This window comes from Pseudorasbora parva, chromosome 16, assembly GCF_024679245.1.
Source record: "Pseudorasbora parva isolate DD20220531a chromosome 16, ASM2467924v1, whole genome shotgun sequence".
Classification (NCBI taxonomy): Eukaryota; Metazoa; Chordata; class Actinopteri; order Cypriniformes; family Gobionidae; genus Pseudorasbora; species Pseudorasbora parva.
The window spans coordinates 31,653,051-31,680,157 of record NC_090187.1 but is presented as its reverse complement, the minus strand read 5'-3'; the positions used below and the strand labels follow the sequence as shown (position 1 = coordinate 31,680,157).

General features: G+C 36.0%; 2 protein-coding genes across 2 annotated transcripts in view; both read right to left on the bottom strand.

Annotated features, from left to right (window-relative positions):
* Positions 1-13,761, bottom strand: part of vps9d1 (VPS9 domain containing 1) — a 28,820-nt gene extending 15,059 nt beyond the window's left edge. Inside the window, exons 1-11 of the mRNA XM_067420263.1 lie at positions 13,613-13,761; positions 13,003-13,075; positions 10,435-10,620; positions 9,197-9,362; positions 7,980-8,091; positions 3,472-3,534; positions 2,618-2,670; positions 2,297-2,384; positions 977-1,062; positions 404-885; positions 14-143 (exon numbers count right to left, since the gene is read on the bottom strand). Of these exons, the coding sequence (XP_067276364.1) occupies positions 14-143; positions 404-885; positions 977-1,062; positions 2,297-2,384; positions 2,618-2,670; positions 3,472-3,534; positions 7,980-8,091; positions 9,197-9,362; positions 10,435-10,620; positions 13,003-13,075; positions 13,613-13,717 (1,544 nt within the window). The 5' untranslated portion in view covers positions 13,718-13,761. The remainder of the gene's footprint in view (positions 1-13; positions 144-403; positions 886-976; positions 1,063-2,296; positions 2,385-2,617; positions 2,671-3,471; positions 3,535-7,979; positions 8,092-9,196; positions 9,363-10,434; positions 10,621-13,002; positions 13,076-13,612) is intronic.
* A 1,472-nt stretch (positions 13,762-15,233) lies between these two features.
* On the bottom strand, positions 15,234-27,048 carry utp4 (UTP4 small subunit processome component). The gene is made up of 17 exons (XM_067420262.1): positions 26,940-27,048; positions 26,450-26,622; positions 26,112-26,300; positions 24,622-24,706; positions 24,429-24,518; positions 24,106-24,317; positions 21,044-21,215; positions 20,836-20,927; positions 20,647-20,743; positions 20,031-20,095; positions 19,758-19,880; positions 19,423-19,579; positions 18,866-18,972; positions 16,861-16,956; positions 16,560-16,745; positions 15,577-15,687; positions 15,234-15,482 (listed from the first exon to the last, which is right to left on the bottom strand). Exons 2-17 carry the CDS (start codon positions 26,606-26,608, stop codon positions 15,366-15,368), a joined length of 2,058 nt encoding a protein of 685 aa, XP_067276363.1. The 5' UTR covers positions 26,609-26,622; positions 26,940-27,048; the 3' UTR covers positions 15,234-15,365.
* Between the last annotated feature and the right edge of the window lie 59 nt (positions 27,049-27,107).

The window sequence follows — 27,107 nt, the reverse complement described above, 5'->3', positions numbered from 1 at the left end:
ATTTGTGACCTACCTAAAGAGTGCCAACAGAGGGCGCCAAATAGGGGTGAAGAAGACTTCCTCTATGCTCGCCACACATTGGTCCTTAGAGCTGGCAGTGTTCAGACACTCAAAAGACAGCAAACACAGAGACAGGAGGCGATCTGTTTCACACAAAGACAAATCCATTAACCATAGAGAATCAGCCAACTAGTTCATTTCATAAAAGGACCTTTGACAAACACGTTTATAGCGGATTACGACTCTGCCGTTGTTTACACCATGACGCAGTAAGAAACGCATGATACAACACTACAGATCCCACTGGCTATAACAGGGGATTTCTACGAATGCTGAACTCACATGTTGCACATACCAAGCCACAAGTAAGGCCTCAATCACATAAGAACAAACATTTATTTACCAATAGCATTGTGGATATCTTTGACGATGGCCTTCAAATGTCCTTTCAGTGCACGTTCCTCAAGATCATGAATATGAGACTCTAGATCCATGTGTGCTGTGTCAAAGATCAAGTCAGAGTCAGTATCATCACTGTGAGAAGGAACCCAGTCCAGCTGAGTAAGAAACTTCTCCAGATCCTCAAATGAGTTCTCCCTATCTGTGGAGACCAGAGCCGTGCTGACGTCGTGGGATGGGGAAAGGGAGATGGAGGCATCAGACAAGCTGTGTGTCAGAGTAGATTTGAGTGGGCTCTGCTGCTGCTGTGGAGATATATGACTGTCGAACAGGAGCAGACTCTGGGCGCTGCGGGAGGGCTTTAAGGGTAGCGAGTGACTCGGCACTGTGTCCAGAGGAGCACACTGGCTCACGATAGGATACAGTCGGTTATACACACGATACTGAAGCTTCTTTAGCAGCTTCATGACTGGGTGATCTGGGTAGCTGGGATCCAAAAAAACAAAAGACAGGTGACATTAGATACAGAAGAAACACTCATTTATTTTTACAGATCATCTGACACTGCAAAACCTACCTGAGAAGACAGGAGATAAGACCTGAAACCAGTGCCGGATCATTTGGACTCTTTTTAAGATTCGTTTTCCAAATTTTTGGCCATTCCTATTATTAAACCAATGAAACCATTATTTATACATTTTCAATTAGGAAGAAATTTCAAATGTTTGGGATCAGCAAGGATGCTTTTCTTTGAGTAACTTTGTTCATCAAAGAATCCTGGGATGAAAGTATTAAGGTTTCCACAAAAAATTAAGCAGCTTTTTTCAGCTGTAATAAAAAAAAAAACATTTCTTGAGCACCAAATCAGCATCCACCAATCATGTCTTAAATATATACATGCATGTGTATGCATTTAAATATACATAATTATACACAGCACACACTTTATTTAAAGGTGCACTATGTAGTATTTCTGCAGTAAAATATCCAAAAACCACTAGGCCAGTGTTATATATTTTGTTCAGTTGAGTTCTAACAATATCCCAAATGTTTCCAACTATTTGTAAATTGTGAGAAAATTGCTATTTTAACTAAGGGCCGGGACGTTTCAGCATAGTGTTTGAGCATGTCGCCGGTCAATTGCGTCATATCTGCGTTACCCTCGGTTTTATTCTGCAGAAGCGCTTTTTCTCTTAGCAGTGTGAACATGTCACAGCAGCGCCGAGGGAACGCACAGAGTAACGTCATAATTTTAAACACACTTAAATGTATCTAAGATGATAAACAGAGCTGCTGTACCTTATATTCATGACCTGAAAAAGCGGAAGTGCGAGCGCCCGGCGACTGCGTTCCGTCCCGTCATAATAAAAGTCCCGGTGCTTGCGAGCTGTGTGTTTGTATAACAATCGCTCCAACGGACGTGCTGAGCCCCACAACACTCGGTCCTGCTCTGCTTTACACTACAGTAACGTTAATAACTGCATCCATGAACATGATTTCTGCCCGAGTCCTATTTTCCACCGGCTGTGAGGTGAAGACCACGTCCCAAGATACTACGCTCACACTTGGCGTCATCAAACTAAGCCTTTGTTTAGAATAGGCGCCCTCCAGTGGATGGAAAGTTGCATTGTGCACCTTTAAACAAACTTATTTTGGATGAGATTAATCACAATTAATCGATTGGCCCAGCATTCATTTTAAAATATATATAGAAAACAGATATTTTAAATGTTTCACAAAGTTACTGTTTTACTGTAAATGCAGGTTTTCTGAGCATAAATCTTACCAACCCCAAACTTTTGAACAGCAGTGTAGATTTACCAGTTCAATTTACAAAGCAAAAATATACAATTAAAAGATTCAAAAAGCAATGCTACAATATAATAAATATACTTACATGATCATGCTCGTATTCAAGCACACTTGCATACAGAACTCTCTGCTCTTGTTCCTCCGGTGTAATGGTCCCACAGGTTGCAAACCTCCTGCAAAAATGCATATTTCATGCACACAAATTAAAGTATAATCCTAGAAAACCATTGAGCATTAAATGGATTAAAGGTGCTCAGACTTTGTGCATAATCCTTTTGTCATTCTTGGGTGTTGTGTCACGAACAACACCGCAAGCAACACGTATGCAATTGGTAAAACTCATAATACACCGTGCAACTTAAAGTTATTAATATATCCATCTGGCCCATGTTTAAAACCTGCTCACCTGTTGGCTTCTTCCTGCAGCCGAAGTCTCCTCTCCTCCATTTTCCTTTGAAGCTGCAAGCGCTCAGGAAAACTCCCAGCAGTTTGAAAAATTACAACAGCTAGAAAAATCAGTAGAAGCAAACCTCACCGCACACCGATTAACATAATCTTTAACAACTATAAAGTTTGGTTGAGTTTTTTTTGCATGTATAAATTCTAGTATAAATTAGGTAGTCCTTTAAGCTTTCAGCAAAAAAGATTTTGAAAATAAAAATTTGATAGTGTGAATGGACACCTTTTGCACAAAAGGTCAAAGAGATATTTATGTTCCTACGGTACATTTTTTTTCCAGACAGACTTGACACTGGCCAAACATTTATTATATCAAAAATCCTTTGCTAAATTTACAAACTTGCACTGCCCTTTACAATTATTAACGGAAAGAGACCTTAAAAAAAAACAAAAAACAAAAAATCAAAAACAATCCAATCCAAAAACACCCATGAGCATCAAAACTTTTAACAGCAGAATTGTTTCAAGTGCAATGCATTTAAATGTATTGTTTAAAACCAGACAAACAGAAGTTGTGGTCATCTTTTCTTTCCTACTATGACGTATATTTAAATGCAACTGATTTTTAAATGAGAAAGAAAAGAAAAAAATGCAGCCAGTAAACAAATTATCAGAGATGAGATGATGTTGCAAAGGTGAGGGGGAAGCTATTGATTGAAGATTACGAAAGCACATGACAAATGTACATGGATAATTAAAAATAAACACTGCAATATTCAATTAAAAAATTTAAATAAATAAAAAGATTATCCATTTTGAATTCATGGTGACTTTAATAGTCATGCCCAAGAAAAAGGATACCGAATCTTGTCTGGCTTTGGCTATTATCAGATTCTCCATCATTTGCCTCTGAAGTGAGAGAGTCTGTATTAAGAAAAAGAAATAAAAGACCATCATTATAAAAGCAATTATTTCAGTTTTAACTGTTTATTGACATTTACTAGTAGAAGAAAGTTACATGACAGTGCACATAATATATCCCTGTAGCTTTAAAAGGAATTAAAACTCATAGCAAACTCATTATACATTTTGAAAGAACATCCATCCACCAAAGCCATTTTTCAACAAATTAACTATTTATATCCTGTAACTGAGGTCCATTCATCGTATGTCGATTTGACACGATCTCAGATTGTTTGGTTTTTCAATGCTCATCCAGGACTTAATGTCAATGCAACAGGTCAGTAAGCTTAAACCTGCTCTGGAGCAGGGCTTATTTCATGTAAACAGGATTAGATTTCATCTTGAGGTAATATTTAAAATCAGTCCCGGCCACTGCTACTTTATTACAACAAATCATTACTGAACCAGGAGGGGCAATAATAATACTACAAATATTTGAAAATACTATTATTATAATGTGTAAAAGGTGTATAATACAATAGACACAGCCACTTGATTGAGAGATCAATCAAGCATTTGTGATGGAATAATTACTTCATAATTTGATTAACACACGTTGTAAAGTTAATCTGAGCCGTGCTTGAGTGATGACGGATATTACAAGAGTGGCTTTTGATGCAGCGCAAGAGATGCACAGAACTTGATCTTAAAACTTAAATTAATGCGGTCATGAAAAAAAAATCTGAATCTAGTTGAAATAAAAATGTAAAGGGTGTACAAATACTATAAAATCTATCTATTATAACTTTTATGTTGGTTTGGTCATTTGGCTGTTTCCTTATAAAAGGTACAGAAATGTGTTTCTTTTCTTTAATTTGTCAAGGGTTTTTTTTTTCCCAGGTGGAATCATATAATATTATGTTGCTGTCTTGCCGTCAGAAAATCGCTGCAATGCTGATCATGGTTTTGAGAATCGATGCATCTGCCCTCTTCAGTGTACACAAGAATGAGCAGTGATCTCATAACTTAATCCAAATATTTTAATCCAATACACAAAATCATTTTAAGAACCAAATTAGCCAGAGATCAGTTATCACATTTAAAAGCTCTGGATCTGTCAAATCATCTCAGATGTATTAAGTGAGATACGAAGAACAGACCCTGGTCATCAGTTTTTCCCTGAAGGTGGGTGGCCACACACTGGATTCAATACAGAAGTCTAATAAAAACATTTGTTTATTTTATAGATTTCATCGTGCAAAAAGGTGCATGTGCATTAAAAACCAATGAACAGGAGAAAACATAATATTAAGTGTGATATTTGTATAATCGCACTTTTGCCTTTGATTTAACTTTCAAACTTTCAAATGTGTAGAGCAATAATGAAGTAAACTAATGAAGTGAATCAATAAATTAACTTAAAAGAAAATGCAGAGTAAAATAATTTTAGGGTTGGTGTAATTTTGCATACATTTTTCCTTTTTTTTAAACCAGAAATGAATTATAGAAGTTTGTTCTTTTTTATTTTAACACTGATTAATAGAATTAGCAGATGCAAGCTAATTTTCCTAACACAAGATACTTTTTTATTTAAAATAATATAAATGTACACATTACATTTTTTTTATATGTAAAAATACAACATTTAAAAACGGAGTTTTCGTCTGAAAATGCTCTGCATCCAAACTATCATTTTCAATCGTTTTCCAAAAAGTGTTCATCTACACTGAAACGTCTGAAAACGCTCACATCCCCGTACTGCGCATGAGCAAATCCAAGACGCTTCGACTTGCGTCATTTCCGCTACTCATTTATATACTCATTTTGCGACTATGTCGAGAAAAGGCACTGAGTTTTTTAACAGTATGTACAAACTGACATTAATATTTAACAAGGCTGTCAAAACAGAAAGCATACAAAACAACTGCTGTACAATGTCGTTCACCATCTTGGCTGAATTGGTCATATGACGGCATCACATGGCTAAAAATGCTTCATCGTATTAAAAAGCCTCCATTTTCACAGTCCACATTACTACGTGAAGACGGCGTTTTCAAATTTATCCGCTCTGGAGAGCGTTTTCAAACATATATATTCATTGACTTAAAACGCTGTCTCAGTGTGGACTGAAGGCCAAAATATACATTTTCAAATGAAAACGTATTAGTGTGGACATGGCCTCAGGCTGGAAACCTATACATTAATTAATCCTGCTTCGGTTACACATTTGCAGGAACCAATCACAGACTGGCTTATTCACCTGGCACCCTATTGGCGGGTTTAACACAATGACAGATAGAGAAGTGATGGGTCGTTGCCAGTTGATCACATCTCGTGGTCTGATTGGTTGAAGGACTGCGTCATTTGAAATATGCTCTTTGATCACGCCTCTTGTACAGTAGAAAACAGAGTAGACTCCCTAGAACAATGCTCAATCTTAAAAGATTGAGCTTGGTCTGGAGACAGCCAGACAAGTAGGCTAGGCTATTATCATGGATTCAGAGACATGGCTGTCGAAAGTGTGGGACAAACAACTTGTAAACTGACATTTTATAACTTATAAACATATGCCTAATTTAAAATAAATAAATAAATTTAAAAAAAAAAAAAATCGGAAAAGTCGTCAATATTTTACTTTGAGCCCATTAAATTTGTCAATAAAATTTTAATTTAAACAGCCTTTTTAGTTTCTCTTCATGGTTAAAAAAGGAAAGGATGCAAAAGTAGACCGTCCTTCTAGATGGACCATGTCACAGCATGACGTCACCTTTCAGTAACACTTTACAATAATTTTTGTAATTCTTTAATAATACACAAAATAGCCATGAGCAATACATATGTTACTCTAATTGTTCATCTTCGTTAGCTGTTCATTGTTCATGTTAGCTACTTCAGTGCATTAACTAATGTTAACAAATACAACTTTTGATTTTAACATTAGTAAGTGATCAAATTAATACTAACAAAGATGAATAAATGCTGTAGAAGTGCAGTTCATTATTAGTTCATGTTAACTAACGTAGTCAACTAACGAAATCTTATTGTAAAGTATCACCCAAATTTCAAACTTTAAATATTTTAAAATATCCTTACTCACTGGACTTGTATATATGACCCTGGACCACAAAACCAGTTATGAGCCGGACAAGTATATTTGTGGCAATAGCAAACAATACATTGTACGGGTCAAAATGAACTTTTTTTTTTAATGCCAAAAATCATTAGTATGTTAAATTTTTGCACCCTCAGATTCCAGATTTTCAATCCTATCCTACCCAAACATGCATCAATGGAAAGCTTATTTATTCAGCTTTCAGAAGATATATAAATCTCAATTTCAAAAAAATGTAAACAGTTCAAAAGTTACATATGGCAAAAATTCTGCATTTTACATACATACACCAAATGCGCATTTAAATATACGAATTCCAGTCCAACCATTACAGGATTTAATGTGTATTTTAAGCCGCTTATTTTGAAGAGCATCAGTAAAGTTTTTTTCTCGCCACGTAAATTAATAAATAAATAATGTCAAAACGAACCTTGCAGAATGTCTTGACTTTTTTCCAATAAAAACGGAGATCCATTGATGTTTCTCTGCCTCTCCGGATCATTCTTGAAAACTGGACAGCACACAATGTTTGCATTCCGCAGGACAACACAAAAGTTTGTTTGACCCGCCACTAAAACTCAAACAAAAGCACTAACCGCGCAAGTGCTATTGATAATTAAAACTACGATAGCGACCGCGAATGAAATATGTATCGCCTTCGTCTGTGTGCGTCCAACCTTATCGCTCTGAACGCCTGACCGGATCCCATTCACAGAAGGCGCCCCAGCACATGGACATGTGAGCTCAGTGAATCGCGCAAAGCCATTTAAAATAAGAGAGGTGTGGCGTCAGATGTGTTATACGCATGCGCACAATAAACTCATGGTGCGTAAACATCTCAAATTAGGTCAAAATTAGGTCAGTGTTTAAATAAAAATATATGAAAAAATATATATATGAAACACAAGGTTTTTCCTCACCTTCATTCATATTTTATTTTTCCGCTTTTATTTTTCTATTATTTTTTTAAATTAGTCATAATGTGTTTAGATATGAAATAATGGTGGTGAAAATACAAAACATTTAATATAATAATGAAAATAAAGCACAATGAAAGAAACTGACACAAAAATGCACTTTATTTTAGGGCTTCAGATATGTATGCATGCCTATGTGTTTATTAATTTGCTAGAGTAGAGAATACACAAGCATACCATTTTTATTTTTTTTGCATTTTATATATATAAAATATATATACATTTTATATATATATATATATATATATATATATATATATATATATATATATATATATATATATATATATATATAAAATGCTAAAAAAATCATATGCTTTTTTTTATTTATTATTTATTTATTTAATACAATCTCACATTTAATTTTCTAGACTTACCAATGAGGTTTTTTGTGTGGCCTGACCAGGGGTAAGTCTTGCCAGTCGTGCTTCATAATTAGCCTTAAGTTTCTGGTTCAGACGTGACGCTTCTTCAATAGGTGTTAACTCCCTGTCATACACATACAAAAACTTCAATAAAACTTTACAATAGGATTTCATCAGTTAAAGGGATAGCTCACCCAAAAATGAAATTTCTGTCATTATTTACTCACCCTCACCTAATTTCAACATTTACTAAGACATTATTAAAATCAAAAGTTGTATTTGTTAGTTAATGCACTGTGAAGTAACAATGAACAGCTGGATTTGTATTAACTAATGTTATCAAAGATCAAAATACAGTAACAACAAATACAGTAACAAATGCACTGCTCATGTTTAGTTCATGTTAGTTAATACATGAACTAACATTAGCAAATGAAACCTTATTATAAAGTGCTACCAAAACGACTTAGGGACGGCTTTTAGCGTGACTAAAAGAATGTGATGTACTATTAACTTCCTTCATATGGACGTAGAACAGATTTGTTCTTTATCATAAAACTGATAGCCTTGAAAGATCAATTGTCAGGGTCAGGGGCCAGGGGCTAGAGGAAGTGCACATATCTCATGTGAGCCATGTGAATTATGATTTTTTTTAAATTAGTGATGAACAACCAATCACTACAGGCTGTGGATAGCAGATGCTCTTATTATAATCTTTTATAATATACAATTTATAATATTTTGGAAAAGCTTGCCTTTTATATCTTGGGCTCTTTCTCTTACAGAGGCATCTTCCAGATTAAAAACAATTATTGCTTTCTTAAATAACTTAGTTTGAATGTCTTTCAAGTCTTTGACAGAGTATATTCTGATTCTTGTAAAACCAAGCATAATGTTTTTGAAGGATCAAATGTAATTAAAACAGGAACCATTCATTATGGAGAAATGTTGTAGTGAGTTGTCTGATATGGTGAGACAATTTGAGATATTAACACTAATGTTATAATACTAATGTATATTTTACAGTGTTACTTACAGTACATCTTGTTTTTGTTTGTTATCTTGCATGCATTACATGTATCTTTTAACATTCGGTATCTTTGGGAACAAGATGTTAACTCAACGATCAATGGATATTGGGACTCTGTACCCATCATTATATAAGTTCATCCACATTTTGCTGTTGTGTATACAGTGCTTCTAAAACTATCAATGGCTTACTGACTCACTTTCGGCTGTCTTGCAAGTCAACTGTGTGAAACTTCTGGAAGACTTCAGGTGGCAGAAAGGGGGATCCTGTCATCCCTCCCTCAGAGAGGACTCTACGATGTCTGAGGGGCTGTTTCTCACTTTGTGTCTCAGAAACCAATGCCTGATCAAATGCATTCGGGATTTCTGCAGGAAGAGGAGTTTGGAAAATTAGGTGTATACAGTCTTGCTAAAAAGTTTACACACCCCTTGCAGTATCTGTTAAAATATAAATAATACTGACAAAATAAGAGTAATAAGTCTCTTATGCTCCCCAAGGCTTCATTTATTTGACCAAAAAAAAAAACAAACCTGTAAAACAGTTATATTGTGAAATATTATAACAACCTAAAATAATTTAAATATAATTGTTTTGTTATAAACACGCATGCACGCACACACAAAATTCAAGTGCAGAAGGGCAGTACTATATGAAACCGGTTCAAAAATTTGCAAGACCTAAAGGATATTTCTGAAAAAATGGACAAACAAGGGACTCAAGAACAACCATCAGAAAAAAAATGGGGGAAAAAAACAGCTGTTGGAATGACACACAGTATTGAGAATCAATGGTTCATAAACTTTTGAAAGGGTTCATTTTTATAAAATCAGCTTTTTTTTGTCTTGTGGATTATATGTAAACATCTTTTATGAAAAATATCTGATTCAGGACAGTACTAAATAATTACTATAAATAACTTATATATATATACACTTGTAAGTGTGTGTGTGTGTGTGTGTGTGTGTGTGTGTGTGTGTGTGTGTGTGTGTGTGTGTGTGTGTGTGTGTGCATAACAAAATCTATTTAATGTAAATACTGATCTTTTAAACTTTTTATTGATCAATAAAACCTTTTTTTTTTTAAATGTTACAAAATACAAAAATGTTAAGCAGCAAAAACTGTTCCTAACAGTGAAAATAATACAAACTATTACTAATAGTAATGATGCTGAAAATTCAGATTTACCATAACAGAAATAAAATACATGTTAAAATATATTAAATTACAAACAATTATTTTAGTATTAATATTTAACAATATTACAGTTTACTGTATTTTTTAATCAAATAAATGCAGACTTGGTGAGCATAACATACTTATTTAGAAAACATTCTTTTTTATTTTTTAAAATTAATGTTTATATGTTAAATAAATTAGAAGTTGCAGCTTTCACAGACCTCCTGATTGAAAACCAGGACAAAGAAATGATAGGCTCACCTGCTATTTTGCTATTACTTGTTGCAACTGGAATGATGGTCTGTTTGGGATCGAACAGAGAGGTGGAGGAGGTGGCAGGTGTAGGAGACTCTTGCTTCCTTATTATACATGATTTGACCCTCTCCAAACATTGCTCAACCAGTTTCACCATCTTCTCTAATTCCACCGTCTCCATCTCTTCCTCCTCTGCAAGAGTAACGTCATTTTATATATTTGTTATATACACTGCCGTTCAAAAGTTTTTGATCTGTAAGATTTTTTATGTTTTAAGTCTCTTATGCTCATCAAGGCTGCAAAAATACAAAAATTGTGAAAAATTATTAAAATGCAAAATAACTGTTTTCTATTTTAATTTTAAAATGTAACTTATTTATATGATACAATGCTGAATTTTCAGCATTATTACTCCATTCTTCAGGGTCACATGACCCTTCAGAAATCATTCTAATATGATGATTTGCTGCTCAAGAAGAAAATTGTTATTTTACATTTTAATAATATTTCACAATAATACTGTTTTTTGTTTGTTTGACCTTTTAATAAAATAAATGCAGCCTTGGTGAGCATAAGAGTCTTTTTCTAAAACATTAAAAATCTTACCAATCAAAAACCTTTGAATGGCAGTGTATACTTGTCTCTTTATATTTCATATTGCTCAACCAGAACATAAAGCACTTTAAAGGGATACTTCACCGCTTTTTCATATTAAACTGTTATTCCCTTAACTAAAACGAGTTGACACATACCTCTCTCGTCTCAGTGCGTGCACTTAATCGCTCTGACGCACGGTGATGATCTGATAGCATTTAGCTTAGTCCACTAAGCCCAGTTCATTCACTATGGTACTAAACAGAGATTAAGTTAGAAGCGACAAAACACCTCCACGTTTTCCCTATTTAAATACAGTTACACAAATAGTTGAATGATCAAGTATGGTGACACAAAATAAAACGTGGCGCTTTTCTAAGCGGATTAAAAAGGAGAAATATAATGTATGGCGGAATAGCACTTCTGAGAGTACTTCGGCTTGGCGCAGTAAAACGTCCCGGCTGTAAAATTATCCCTCACATCTCCCCCTATTAACAGAAATGAGAGAGGGAGGGGGAGATGTAAGGGAGGATGTTTCAGCTTGGGACTTTTTACAGTTTACAAACTTTGGAATTTTTACAGTTACACGAATAGTTACTTGTTCGTTCAACTCTATGTGTAACTTTATTTAAATAGGGAAAACGTGGAGGTGTTTGGTCGCTTCTAACGTGATCTCTGTTTGGTTCCATAGTGAATGAACTGGGCTTAGCATAGACAGTAAAAAAATGGACACAGCAACCCCATAGACTTCAACATATAAAGAAATATTTTATCCCGTTGCTTTTGGCTCATTATGGGCTTCTCCCCTTGCGTCTCCCTTGAATTTATCAGACGTTATGCTTTCACATCACCCAATTGCCTCATAGATAGTAAAAGATTGCATGCGAGCATCTCCTCCTGTCTATACGGTAATTTCTCTACTGTGCGACAGAGAGTTGCGTGGTTCAACACAAAAACGGCTTCTATGGGGCGATAGTGTAAGATACAAGGTAATGGAGCCTTTTATAATTGTTTCTTTAGGAATAAACAATGGACAAATGGAGTGTTTTAACACCTCAGATGTAAAGTTATTCGCTGTCAAAGTGACGCAAAAATGAATGAAAGGCAATGGAATGCTAACAGCAGGTGATGGCTTGGTTAGCAATGGCCACCCCTATGGGAGGTACGCTTTCTGGAGGCTGGATTACCCCCTTGGGGCTTAGTGGGCAAAGCTAAATGCTATCAGATCGTCACCGCGCGTCAGAGCGATTAATTGCACGCCCTGAGATTAGAGAGTATCAACTCGTCTTAGTTAAGGGAATAACATAGTTTAATATGAAAAAGCTGTGAAGTATCCCTTTAAAAGGACAATTTGGGGGTGGATTTCTCTGAAGACCAATTCACACTGCACCGACAGACGCAGACCAATGGCAACAGTCACCAAATAACAGCACGTCACTTCTCAGGCATTCTAATTCTGACTCAGCATGTTCACGCTGAGAAAACAAGCTCTGACACGACGCCAACAGACTCCAACAGGGTAACACATTGAACCGACAAAACCTGAAGAAGTGTCTATCAGTGTGCTGTGAATAGGCCATAACAACCAAGTTAACTCTGCATGACCCTGAAAAGCTAATCATGAACAAATCTGAGAAGATCTTGCCTTATCTTAATAGAGAATTATTTAATGCAATCTTTTCCACATGAGTTTAAATACATTTTAATCCACAAAAGGACTGTCTTGTCAATCAAATTTACTGTGATGTCATGATGAATCACATAAGTTTGTGACAAATTTCTTCCTTTAAATTTTTATTGAAGAAGGAAGTCGGTTTACACCACATGACAATGACTGTAACAGAGGAAATAAAAAGTATTGTGAAAGAACAGTTAAAGCTCATCACTTTTAAATAGAAGGGTTGGAGGGTGTGTAATTGCAGCATTCATTTCTGCGTGAAGTGTGAATACTAAATTCAAGTTTAAGTGTGAATAACTTACGTTTAGATGTGGCATCTTCAAGCAGAGCATGAGAGATGTAGTTGATACTTCTTAAGTATTCACAGTATGCCTCCTATAAAGGGAAATAAATAACCATAGTGGGTGTGACAGGAAGATTTTACTGTATTTGTTCTGCAGCATAGTGTCATATTATTAAGTTGAAGTTGTTGCTAGATGTCCTATTGAACTTACTGCTATCTCGAGTAACTTAGCCACATCCACCCTCCAAAGAGAAATGTATCATCTAAATCTGCAAAATGTCTAATGTTTTCACAACATGAAATCAAACTAGCTCGGGTGAATCGTTAAACACACTCCTAAAATCAAGTGTGTAGGAATTGAAATAGGTAATTAGATTTAGTTAATATCAAAAAGTAAACAATGCAAATCACCGTTGATATGACAGTATCAGTAGGCTACTTTTAAAGACTGTATCAGTTCTTCGACCAGACCCGCAGTTTTTTGGGGGAAAATCATTGGGGTTCCCATGACCATCAGCTTCTACCAATGTTTACGCTGATAAATGTCGTCGCTCTCGCATGCATTTATTGGCGAAATATGGCCATATCTGGACAAACCAAGACAGGTTTAAAGATTTAAACATATCTACCTTGTGTCTGTTGCTGGTATCCAGCTGAATGGCCACTTTTACAAGTCTCATGGCATTCTGCAGTGGCCTCTGATTGCTGTCACTGAGAGGGGCAGGGGCGGCCATCCTGCCAAAACAATCGCGCGACTGGCCGCATCACCGCAACAACCACTCGTGACGTAATTACTGTGCTTCAAAATAAAAGGCCGATTTAAATACTGTGGTAATAGTGAAAGTAGTTTTAAATAAACAAAGAAAACAACAAGTATATTGTAATATTTGTGTGGCATTTCGGGATCCTTGCTTTGAACTGACACTTGAGGTATAACTATGTGAACAATAAAACAAAACGAAAACGTCTCTTCAAGTTATGTTATTCACAGCTATTTTTTGGCTTTATTCAAAACATCTTTTTTAAAAAAAGAAAATCTATATAACTAAAACTTATATATAACAGAACAAAAAAGCAAATATTAAAATAACGATGTCAATTTTTAATAAAAAGTGACAGTTACACACACACACAATTACGAAAATATATTTACCAATTTATTACTTGAAATATATTTTAATATATTGTAAATATATGGAATAATATATTGATGGTATTATAAAATATATTATATATCCATGTAATATATTGCAAAATATAAAAATGATTGCCGCTCTCAATATATTGAAAAATAAAAATATTAAATCCCATATGTGAATATATTGCCTAATGTATTGCATGATATTTTCCAATATACTGCAATATATTTTTGTTTCGTAAGGGCAGACACACACCATCTCTTTGTAAAGTATGTAAATAACTGGGAGCCATTTAATCTTCAAAAATACTAATTCATTCAGAAATAAGTAATTCAATCATTCACTCAAATGATTAATTCAGCAACCTGTGTGTTTCTCCCACAGGCATGAGGTAAGTTAATTTAAACATGAATATAATCAAATATACCATTTATAACAAAATTTGTCATTATTTTGGTATGCTTATCTTTATTAAAACCATGAATAAATATACTTAAAAAATAAATAAAAATGAATGATAAAGCACAACCTCACCATCACAAATTTTAAACCGATAAACAATGAAATATACAAATGTGAAAGGGTTGAGGTGGCCACTGCTCCTCTTGTAGTGTAGGAGAGTAGACCATATATGGCAGCAATGGAATAAGTACACTGCGTATAGTTATGGATTCAAATACAAATTTTCATCTTAATTTTACGTGATGGGGTTGAGTTAAACTTGGCATTTTGGTGAACCACCAGTTCTAGAAAGCTAAAAAATTACAGAATCCTAGGAACGACCATATGCAGTGCCTTATCATCTCCCCGTGGTCTTGTTAGTATGGTAGGTTGGCTTGTGCTTATTTGCTCAAGTTACTGTATAACAACAGAGTAGGCAGACCTATTTGTTAAAAAATGTCTGCAGTGACATTTATGCAAAGTGAAACAAATATAAATGTGTTTTGTTCAAAAATAATAACATGGAGTTGAAAAGTAATAACACTAGAATACAAATGTTTTTGTGAATAAAAAAGGTAGGTGGAGGTATGGTATATGCTTGCAATATTGAGGGGGGTTTGGAGTGAAAGTTGAAAACCACTGTTCTAGGCAAAATACCAACACAAGAAGGTACAGTAAATATTTGTCTTTAATACTGTTTCAACAGTTTTTACAATGGGGTAAACAGGTAAACAGGAAAAAATAGCAGTCTCTTCATAAAACACTTCCTCACTGAGGCCACACATACAGGATAGGTTTATTTTTAAGTGGCAAATTTCTTTTGTTTGATGGGGGCAGCCAACTGAGCGGTGATTTCCTCTAGAGGGCGCTCCACAACCACCAGAGACTGATCTGCCATCAGCTCAACACACATCACATCCTAAAAGACAGCAATAGTGTAAAAAAATAATGAATTTTCCATACAAAAGTAAAGGAAAAGGACAACGATGACAACAAAAAGGAGATTCACACACCTTGAAGGTCTTGCAGGCTTTAAAAGCATGGCTATGAAGTTTCCTCTGTTCCTTTGGAAGGCTCTTCAGAGTCAGCTGGTTGTAGAATTGTGTTTTGCCATGAGGCAACGGCTAGAACATACACACATTTATATAAAAAAAGTTAACATAAACTACCAGCATTAGAAATATTAAATTAATTGGTTCACTTTAAAATTACCCCATGATTTACTCACCCTCAAGCCATCTCAGTTGTATATGACTTTCTTCTTTCTGATGAACACTATTAGAGTTATATTAATAAATATCCTGATGCTTCCAAGCTTTATATTGGGAGTGAGAGGGTCCATTGAGTTTACAGCTCAAAAAAGGAGTTTAAAGCTCTTGCATTCTGAATTCAGCTTACGGAAAAAGTGTAACCGGCACAACATCAGATGTAGCATAAGAGTTTTGAAATGCGAGAGGCACTTTCTTCGTAAGTTGAATATGGAAGGCTGTCTGGCGGCAGCTAGATATTTAACTTTATAAAGTTTTAAATATGGATATGTTTCTTACAAAACCCCATCGATTCCCTTCAAAAGGCCTTTATTAACCCCCCTGAAGCCGTGAGAGTGCATTTATGATGGATGGATGCACTGTTTTGCGCTTTAAACACAATGGACCCCATCACTGTCATTATAAAGCTTGGAAGCATCATAATATTTATTAATAAAACTCTGCTTTCATCAGAAAGAAGAAAATCATATACACCTAGGATGGTTTGAGGGTTAGTAAATCATTGGGTCCTTTTCATTATAAAGTGAACTAATCCTTTAAGTTCACAACCGTACTAAGATACATGACTTCAACAATTGTACAAAAGAAAAATGAAAATGAGAAAAATGTTCAGTAAAACGTTAGAAAATAATACCACTTGGTTTGAGATTTTGTTTTAGACAATTTCAGACATTAATTTTAAGTGTGGCAAATGTTTTTTGAAGCCATTAAATGTAAGTGGGTCTCACCAGGCCTTGGTCAATGATGCAGAAAGTGTACGTATCATGCAGGAGGACATGGGAAGGATTTTGGGGATTAAACATCACGTTGAGGCACGGTGTGTCTCTTTGCAGCCAGATTTGATGGAGGCCGCTCCTCTGCACCAATCTGCTCCAATCCGTGTATTGTTTCTGCTCTATGGAAAACTCAAACATCTGTGGTGAACAAAAACATAGGATCAGATTCAATTAAATACAGAAATACAATCACAGACACTTCAAGTCACAATTGTGCAATTCAATGGAGGTTGTCATAAAGCCCACTAATTACCTGTTGATCTGCATGCATCATGAACAGACAGTTTGTTGTTGGGTGGATGGCCATGGCGCTGACAGCAGAACTGTATATCGGGACTGTGCAATGAGGCTGAAACATAAGGTCATCGTTAACCATCTAACTTCTGTCAAATATATCTACATATCAAGTCACTTTTATTTCTGTAACGCTTTATTAAATACAGATTGTTTCAAAGCAGCTTTAGAGAGATAAACAGGAAAATAATGAATTAGGAAAATAATTCAATTGTAACAAACTCTGTTGTAAAGCAGCTCTAAAAAGACTAAAGAAATTAGTCATTATTCAGTTGAAATCAGTTTAGTGTTGATTCAGTTTGGTTCAATAAATGTGTAAGGTTATCTGGGGCAGGTTATATTCTGCGTAAGACATCTCAAACCAAAATGGGATCAATCAACTGTGAGCAAGTGACACATCTGACACACCAGTAACTCCCCCGGGTTTTCTTGCTGCAAATTAAAAGGTCGCTACATAGTAAGACATTTTAAAATGACAAATTTGTCTGGCTTTTAGCGACAATTATTTATTATAATTATTTTATATGACTTATATATTACTTTTAAACCCCTAATCCATTACACATTAGCAATATAAGTTTAACTGATTAAGCATTGTTTAAATTAATATAAATATACAGATCATTTGTAATATAACACACTTTTGAATTAATAGAATAAGCTTTAAAAATGGCTACATGTTCAAATCTCTGTATAACTAAATATTAGCCTGGATGCCAGCCAAACTTATCCCAGCCTACAACATTTAAGGCCAGAAAGCTCGGTCTAGACTTGATCTGTTATGGACCAATCAGATTGTCAGGCCGGGCTTTATACAATGATGGACAGATAAGCAACAGTAACGTTATAATCCACACCCCATAAAATCACAGCCCAATGGAGCAGCATGAGACTCGGACTAGAATGACTAGAATTGGAGTATGACGACGTCAGGCAAGTCACTTCACAATGTTTTCTTGCACTAATTTAGCAACACATTTCAAGTAACTTGTAAATTATGCATTACATTTAAAATTATAAGAAAACACAAGTAAGTTTGTTTACCCTATACACTGAAAAACAATATGGACGTAGTGTCCGTGATGTGACCCGTAGGTTTCTGAAGAGCATTTTTGAATCCTAAACTCTTGACAGCGTGTCATTCCCAGATAAGAGAAAATGAGCAAAAGGGGGATGTGATGACTAACATATATTTACGGCAATACACCTGTCACTCAAAAGTGGCCACAACCTTAATTATGCACTTTAAGGCTTAATTATGAACTTTAAAGCTTAAAATTTAATATAATTTAAATGAATGAGTTATAAAAAATAAAATAAAAATTCACCCCTTCACAGTCATGAAGGGCAAAAATAGCTATATAGATCTTCAAGAGGCTTCAAGAGAATCTGGGGGAGGTTGGCGCTTGGTTTTCCCATTTATTGACTGAAAGCTCTCCTGTCCCCATGTTGAGAGAAATTGGGAGTAAAAGTGTAGAGGCGTTGTGTGTTGTGTGTACTGTGTAAACGTTATAGCTATTGCAGTTCTAGGCTAAATGGGAGGATTCTGTATTCCTCATACTGAATAAAAACAGTAAAATGCAAACTAATAATATATCTTTGCTGCTGACCTTTGATGATCCAATTCGATCAAACTAATAAGGATAAATGATTTTCGATAAAGAGTGCTGAATTCCAGAATGGTAGCACAGCTGAAAGGTTAGTTTAAACTGCGCGCTCTGCTGTACAGGCGTGAATTTGCCTTTCCTTCAGTTTGAGCTTATTCCACTTTTGGTGTGAAAGGGTTTTGTACATTTGCCAAAAACAGAACTTTTTTGTTACTATAAAACAACAAAGAATGGCCAGGTCAGGTGAGAAAAAGTAATGTCATTAATTACTTTCTATTAAGCAATTAGTTACTTTTTGAGGGAGTAAAACGATAATGTAAAAAAATCACTTTCCCCAACACTGGTCATAAAACACACCTTCTGTGTATGCAGGTTGTAGATGTGAACCTCGTGATCACTGTTCGCAGAAGCTAGCCATTTGCCATCCTCGCTGGCTGCTAATAAGTGAATGGCCTGATGGGAACCTGGAAGAGGAGGATAATCTTGTTAAATAAACTTCCATTCAGAAATTAAATTTCATTCAGAAGTTTCATCCTCACCAAGGCTGCATTTATATATTATATCAGAAATATAGTAAAAACAATAATATTGTGAAATATTATAATTTAAGAAAACAGTTATCTTAATACATTTTAAAATGCCATTTATTCCTATGATGGCAAAGCAGAATGTTAAGCATCACTTCAGTGTTCATTGACACGATCCTTCAGAAATCATTTTAAAATACCAATTAAGAAAGTCAATTATGCCAATTTTCTGCTCAAGAAACATTTTTCAAAAAACAGTTGTGCTGCTTAATATTTTTGTTGAAACCATAAATTAATGTATTTAAAATAAATCTTTTGTAACATTATAAAAGTCTTGACTGTCACTTTTTTTTATATTAAATTGATAAAACCCTATAGTCCTCTCACCTGATTTAGGTTTAAGGGTGCCCACAAACTTGCAACCTGATTGGTTGAGCGAGATTAAGTGCACTGATGACCGTGTAGAGGCAGAAAACAAAAGGGAGGAGTCTGAGGAAAAGCAAAGCTGATGGGCTGAGCTGGGTACCTTTGGAATTTTGGATATCTGAACCAAGAAGAAGGAGAAAAAAAGCAATCTCAGTCTACTGTTTAATTAGTTTTCATGAGACCTTTATCTTAGGCCATCAGACTCTTCACAATTCAAGGAGAAGATATGCATTTCTTTACCATGTTTCAAAGCTATGTAATGTGTTTTCATGCAGTTCTTTGGAAATCGAGGGTACCTTGGTGATGCTGACGTTGTTATTGTCGCAGTGTAGCCTGTAGAGCCGTAAAATGCTGGCTGTGGAGTACGCAATCCATTCTCCACAAGGAGACACGGCACTGCAGCGGATGTGATCGTCTCCCTGCAGATAAACATAACGGCTCATCACTTCATTCATTTCAGCAGCACTACGGATGAATATCATCCACTATGGAAATAATTTTAATCAACTGTAATGTTGAAAAATGTCATGATTTAAAATAAAAAAAATCATACAAAGCAAGAATGGTACCTTCACTTTCAAATGAAGCAATTTCTCCGGATTTCTTTTTACAAGTAAACTGCTTCCTGGTATGCCTGACAACAAAAGACCAATAGATAAACACACCAAGGAAAACTGACATTTCATGCCAAAGTAGAAATTATTTCATACACCATCAGTCAAAAGTCTGGAGATGCTCAACTAAACTAGTTTCTCAGTATTACTAAAGTATTTTCATCTAAAGGCTTAAGCTACCTGATAGATATTAATCATTTTATAAAATGTGCCAATATTTTAAGTATACATGGGAATGCCTTAAAATGCACCTCACGAAAGAATGAGCAAAATTGATACAGATTTTCAGGTTTCTTTGATGAATAACATGTTCAAAAGAACTTTCATCCCTTTTGTGACATTTTAAATGTTTTACTGTCATTTCTGTTCAAGGCATCTTTACTGGATAAAAGTGTTTCTCTCCTTGAATCATAGTGTAATTCCCATACTTCCATTTGTGCTGCTTCATTGCTTTTGATGGCTTTACATGTTTCCCACATTTTAAAATGATAGTACTGTAAAGAAGGATTAGGTGTGATCAAACTTTTAACTGGTAGTCTATATGATAGATCACATTGAATAACATCTTTACCTTGTCCTTCACTCTCTCCTAGTCTCCATAGTTCCAGATGAGCAGGGTACTGGAAAAGCATCAGGCCTGACTTTCTAGCACAGGACACCAGACTCCTCTGCAATGAAATGGAGCATAACAAGTCCTTTCTATTAAGAATCAATTACACCACGTTTTTCTATGTGAATGTCACAATTTCACAATACTCACATGAGGAAAGTTAATCTTCAGCAAGGCCGAGGCAGATGACTTCTCTTTAATCTTATCTAATAAAGGTCTCACAAACAGCTGTGTGTCCACACCTGAGACGAGAACATTCTTTTAAACAAAAACACTTCAGTCATATGATGGCTTGTGTGATAAAGGCAGCTCTGTCCGAATCATTTTAAAAAACAAAAGAAAAAAAAACCTCACTCACCTCCTGAAACCACGGCCGTTGTCATCTCCACCACAGCTCGGACGTCATGCGTGTGGTTCCTAAACGTTCTGGTTCTGACCCAGTCTTTGTCATTATTTTCCAGAACCATAGAGATGAACTGGAACTGTACCACAAGCCCTTCTGATGTCCCGGCCACAAGACTGTCCTCATTCTGTCATTCAAGAGGGCACAATAAGACTTCTCCATGTAATATATATATATATATATAATACTGCCTAATATAATTATTAAACTTGAAAAGGCAATGAGTTCATTAAATAATTGAACGTGGTTCTGTTATGCGTTCTACAGGCATGTGCAAAAAATGGCCCAGTGTATTTCAGGCTTGTTTATTAAATAAAAGTCACGCAGTCCAATTTCCACCCGTGTTATTATTTGGTTACACAAACTGTATGTAATTTAATTTTCATTTAATTTAAAGCAAATTTATTTATTTAAATTGGACAACGTATTAGTAAACTTATTATTCATAACTCTAACCCACAAGGATTAGCCTATATATTATAGTTGTCACACATGGCAATAAAACAAACAAAATGCATAAATCTTGTTTGGTATTACAAAAAAAAAAGGCTGGTCCAGTAGGTTGCTATCTATCTTTAATAACATGATCACTTGGGGGGGAGAAATATGACAAAAATCTTACAAGTAAACCACAGCAATTGCTTAATATAAGTAAAAAGTTTTCAAGTAAGTTTTCAAGAAATTAAGTAATCAAGTAAATGGTCGGGTCAGTAATAAATTATATACTTAAAAAAAAATGACAATTGGACAAATACATACAACAAAGACACATATCTACAAACAGTGCTTTAAGTGCTGTTTTCCCCGTTTGTGTTGTTGTTAGGCTATATTAGCTTGCTTTCACTTTGAGAACTTACTAATGTGCTGATGCAGTACTTACTGACATGTCCCAAACTTTTTTTACTCAAGTCAGGATATGGACATAATGGCCCTCATTTATCAATCTTGCGTAGAAACGGGTGTATATGTTGGCGTAAGATTATGCTTACACTCCTCTCACCGCCTGATTTATGAAGCTGTGCGCACCTCTGCAATTCAGGTGTACGCAATACTTGCCCTTGATAAATCCCGTGGCTGAAAACGATCGTCATTAGAATAACACGCCTCTATATATTCAAGTCTCTGCCTCCCACACGCCCTCATTTTACGCCATGGACAAACAGAAGACGGCAAAGAAACGAAACTTCTCCGACGTGGAGATCGAGCGCGCTCAATCATCTCTTTAGTCCACTAGTCAGGGCACTGATTAGGACATAAGTCAACGGGCTGACTCCCTGATCAGTGCTCTGACTACTGAACTATTGAGATGATTGAGATGCCCCCATCGAGACCATCACCAGGGAAGTGGAAAAAACCCGAAATTGTTTTATTTGGGAGTTTAAAGAGTGTGATTAAAGGCGCTCACAAAAACAAAATATGGACCCAAATTACGAGTAGCTACTGTTAGTGTGGGGGTTGAGAAGCGCACTCCAGCAGTTTAAATAGCTGTTTGGATGATAATTACCATCACAATGCATTATTTTACAGCACGTTTTGAAACAATTAGCATTTAATTTCGTATCACGGAACATGTATTGGGGTGTACAATAGTGATGATGATGTGATGTGGAGTAAGATTCATTCACATTAATAATTACATGACAATTTGTAAGATTCTTCTTCTTATTATGATTATTATTCTTAATGACGCTTGTTATTTAGAAGAAAATGCCGTTTTTATTGATTTTATTATTATTTAAAAGAAGAAGGCCCTTTTTATTATTTTGTCAGTCTGAATTATTTTAGTCCCAGTCCGTGCGCAGCTGCTGGGCCAGGCGGGCCTGAAACGTCAGATAAAGCGCACAGGCTCGCGACTGGAGGAATACATATGCCTACAGATCAAACACTTTGGTAAAGTCACACAAATTAAACATTGACGTTCATGTTACACAAAAATAAACACTAAATGTTGTTGTTGTAGTTTTTAACAGTGGGTCATAATATAGCATATCTTGTCAGTGCGTTTTGTGGTGTTAGGAATTGTTTTTCTGCGCATTTTCGCACTAACTCAAACGTGCGTACACCACCTCCTGAGCTGGCGTAGGATTTGAGCGTGCCGTACGCCAACGTCCATATTGATAAATCTCAAAGTCACCGTGGGTTTGGGTGTACGCAAGGTGTACGCTGGAAATTTGGTGTACGCACTTTTGATAAATGAGGGCCAATGTGTGTATTTGATTGTTCAAGAGTAGGCTAATGAGCCTAGAAATAAGGTCAATACACTCATGCGAGCACTGACAGGCAGTAAACACGCAGTCTGACATCGGAGTTCGGGGTATACATCACTGTTATTAACTCTTTTTAGTGCATTTGGGTATATTATACTTTTATTTGGTCATTATGCAAGATGGTGAGAAAGATTTGCCTTCGCTTTCACGATCGCGGAACTGGAAGAACCATCAGCTGAAGTGCCAATCGTGCCAATAACACGAAAGCTGATTGGCTGCAATATAAGATGCATGCTGGTCTAATCTGTGGGTGTAATACAGCGAACAATAGTTGAACTAGCGAAAGAAAGAACTACAACACCACGGAATAAACGTGCGCGCTGCGTGAGCATTTCAATGAGGTAGCGTTACATGGACGTAGGAAAATTAAGACCCGTTTAACATTATTTAAGACCAAGATTGCAAAGCTTCCACGAATTTAAGACTTTTTAAGGTCTTACATTTTGATTTAGAAATGTAAGACTTTTTAAGACCCCGCGGGGACCCTGATATATGCCTGATGAAGGTCATGAGACCAAAACGTTGCTAACAAAAAGTATTGATAGTGTTTGGGATTTCCTTTTGTTTGTTGAAAATACAATTTAAAAAAAGTGTTTTAAATTATAGTAATATTGAATTTCACAAGAGTTATATTACTTCTTTTACTGTATTTTTAATAAAATAAATGCAGCCTTTGAGAGCATAAGTCTTCTATAAAAATATAGTAGTAGCTCATAAATGTGACACTACCATTTGTAGCAATCTTCTCACCTGAGAGACTGATAAAGTCAGCACGTCGCATTTTGAGACATTATGGCTTTTGATTAGTGTACCAGTGTGATCATTCCACATTTTGACCATTCCCACAGAGTCTCCGGTGATGATGGTCCCATCCGAGAGGTAGACCACACTCCACACCACACACTCCTTACTGCGGCATACCCCGATCCCTCTATCAGCCAGCATCCTATGTATAGAGTGGCCTAAAAAAACACATTACTCACTTCACTACATTAAAGTTCTCCAGTTCATATATTCATTCTATATGATAGCAATAAGGTGTTTCGGAAGAAAGATAAAAAAATTCTGTTTACCCGTCTCCACATTGAAAACATGAATCATATCCATCATTCCAGCAGCTATTTTGGATCCTGATGGGTGCCAGGACAGAGAGGTGATGCGGCCTATGGAATAAGGTGGTGAGATGTTCAGACATTTCGTAATTTTAAGTACAGTAAATATTTGTGACATGCATCTGCAATTCTTAAGCAAGACCAATTATCTCACCTTTCTGCCTGTCCAGATTTCTCTCATACTGTATTTTGTCTTCATTCACCTCAAACAATTTCACAGTTCCGTCTTCACAACCAACCTACAAACATTAAAAACACAAAATTTGAAAAAAGTAATGCGTCATTTTTACTTAAAGTCACTATGAAACTTCTGCCCTCATAGTCTTTAACTTTCCCCTCCCTCTTGCACTGACATCTCGGATGAGATTAGATCACAGCAATTACAAAACAACCATCCAATCAATTCTCGACGGACAAAATCAAGTCCCACCCTACATTTGTTTCACTCAGATAAATGTCATAATAGGGAAGAAAAGATTATAGTAACTTCCACTTGAAATAGTACAATGGCATTCATATATTAAAGGTGCACTATGCAGCTTTTGTCCACTGGAGGGCGCCTATGCAAAACAAATGCGTAGTTTGATGACGCAAAGTGTGAGCGCAGCATCTTGGGAAATGTGGTCTTCTCATCACTGCCGGTGAAAAATAGGACTCGGGCAGAAATCACGTTCATGCATGCGGTTATTAACGTTACTGTAGTCTAAAGCAGAGCAGGACCGAGTGTTATGGACCTGAGCAAAGCTGCTGGAGCGATTGTTAAACAAATACCCGCCTTGCGAATACCGGGACTTTTATTATGACGGGACAGGACTCATTTGCCGGGCGCCTGCACAGATCCGCTCTTCCGGTTATGATTTTGAGGTAATGGAGCTCTGTTTATCATATTAGATACATTTAAGTGTGTTTAAAACGATGTTATGAGGTTACTCCGTGCGTTCAGTTGTTCACACTGCTAAGAATAAAGCGCTCCTGCCAAATAAAAGCCGAAACCGAGGGTAATGCAGATATGATGCAATTGACAGGCGACTCTCTCAAAAGCAATGCTGCAACGTCCCTGTCCTTAGTTAAAATAGCAATTTTCTCACAATTTACAAATAGTTGGAAACATTTGGGATATTGTTAGAACTCAACTGAACAAAATATATAACACTGGCCTAGTGGTTTTTGGATATTTTACTGCAAAAATACTACATAGTTCACCTTTAAAGGGACATTCTTCTTTCAGAGGAAAACAATCAGAGTTACATATATATAAAAAATTGTCCTGGCTAATCCAAGCATTATAATGGCAGCCCAAAATTTAAAGCCCAAAAAAGAGCATCCATCCATTATAAAAGTAAGCCATTATAAAAGTGCTTTTTGCGTAAATTGAATACAGAAGGCGGTCAGCCAGAAGCTAGATATTTAACTTCACAATGTGTCAAATATGGATATTTTTCTTACAAAACCCCATCATTTTAGCTCAGAACGCATTTATTAACCCCCCGGAGCCAGTATGTTTTTTTTTTTTTACTTCACATTTTGGGCTGCCATTATAATGCTTGGATTAGCCAGGTCAGTTAAACTCTGCAGGACAGTGGCCCGCCAGGACCGAGATTGGGAACCCCTGCTGTACACATTGCATTAAGGAAAGCAACCTACCGCTAAGTGTGTTCCTTGTTGGTTGCCTGTAATGGCCCAGATTGGCCCTCCATACGCATCTATGGTGTATTTTACTCTCTGGTTTGTCAGATCATACTCAGTTATTTCACCGTTTAGTCCTGCACTGAACAGACGCTCACCAACCCAGGTCAGACCTTCAGTCCCACACTGCTCTCTGCCAGGGATGATCTGAGGACATAGGGAACATCATTAAGCACATTTAACAGTTTGCTGGTCAAAACCTTTTTAACATAGCTCTGGCACCCAAACCTAAGACTGAGATGTCTTATGATAACTTATAAGATACATACGGCGCATCACTTAACATGTAACGTTACCTTTTCTTGGAAAAATCTGTCTGACGTGTGGAAAATCTCCACAGATCCGTCCATCCTCGCCACTGCCAGCCTTTCATTATGATGGTTGAAAGCCAGGGCTATGATTCCCGACGGCATGTAATCAAAGAACCGAACCCGGTGAACTTTAAACTCCCCCATCGCCGATCTGAAATCTATGGCCATCATAAGAACATTGTTTTGTCAAAGAAGAATCTGGTATTTGGAGCAAGTAACATGGTTGAACTAGTCCAGACTGGTCACTACAGTAATCATAAACTACTAATGTTATACGAAGAACCTATTAATATAAATGTAAAAGTAACTTTTAAATATAAGCATTTGTAAATAAGTTGTTTAAAAATGTGGTTACCCGCATGATGTCCCGAAATCGTCTTTCTAAAGTTAACTTACCACCTAACTTTACTTATTTAGGGGACACAGCCTTATGCCGTATACAATTACGTTACAAAATGTCAGTCTCTTTTCTTACCCTCTTTTCGTATGTATTTGACTCTTTCTGATGTTTTTTTCACTCAGAAGTAGTGCACACGTTGAGCTGCAGGATCCACCACGTTGGTTACTCTTGACCCGGAACGGAAACCACTGTCTACAAAAACTATTTTCAAAATAAAGGTCCCGAAACAACACGAAACATATT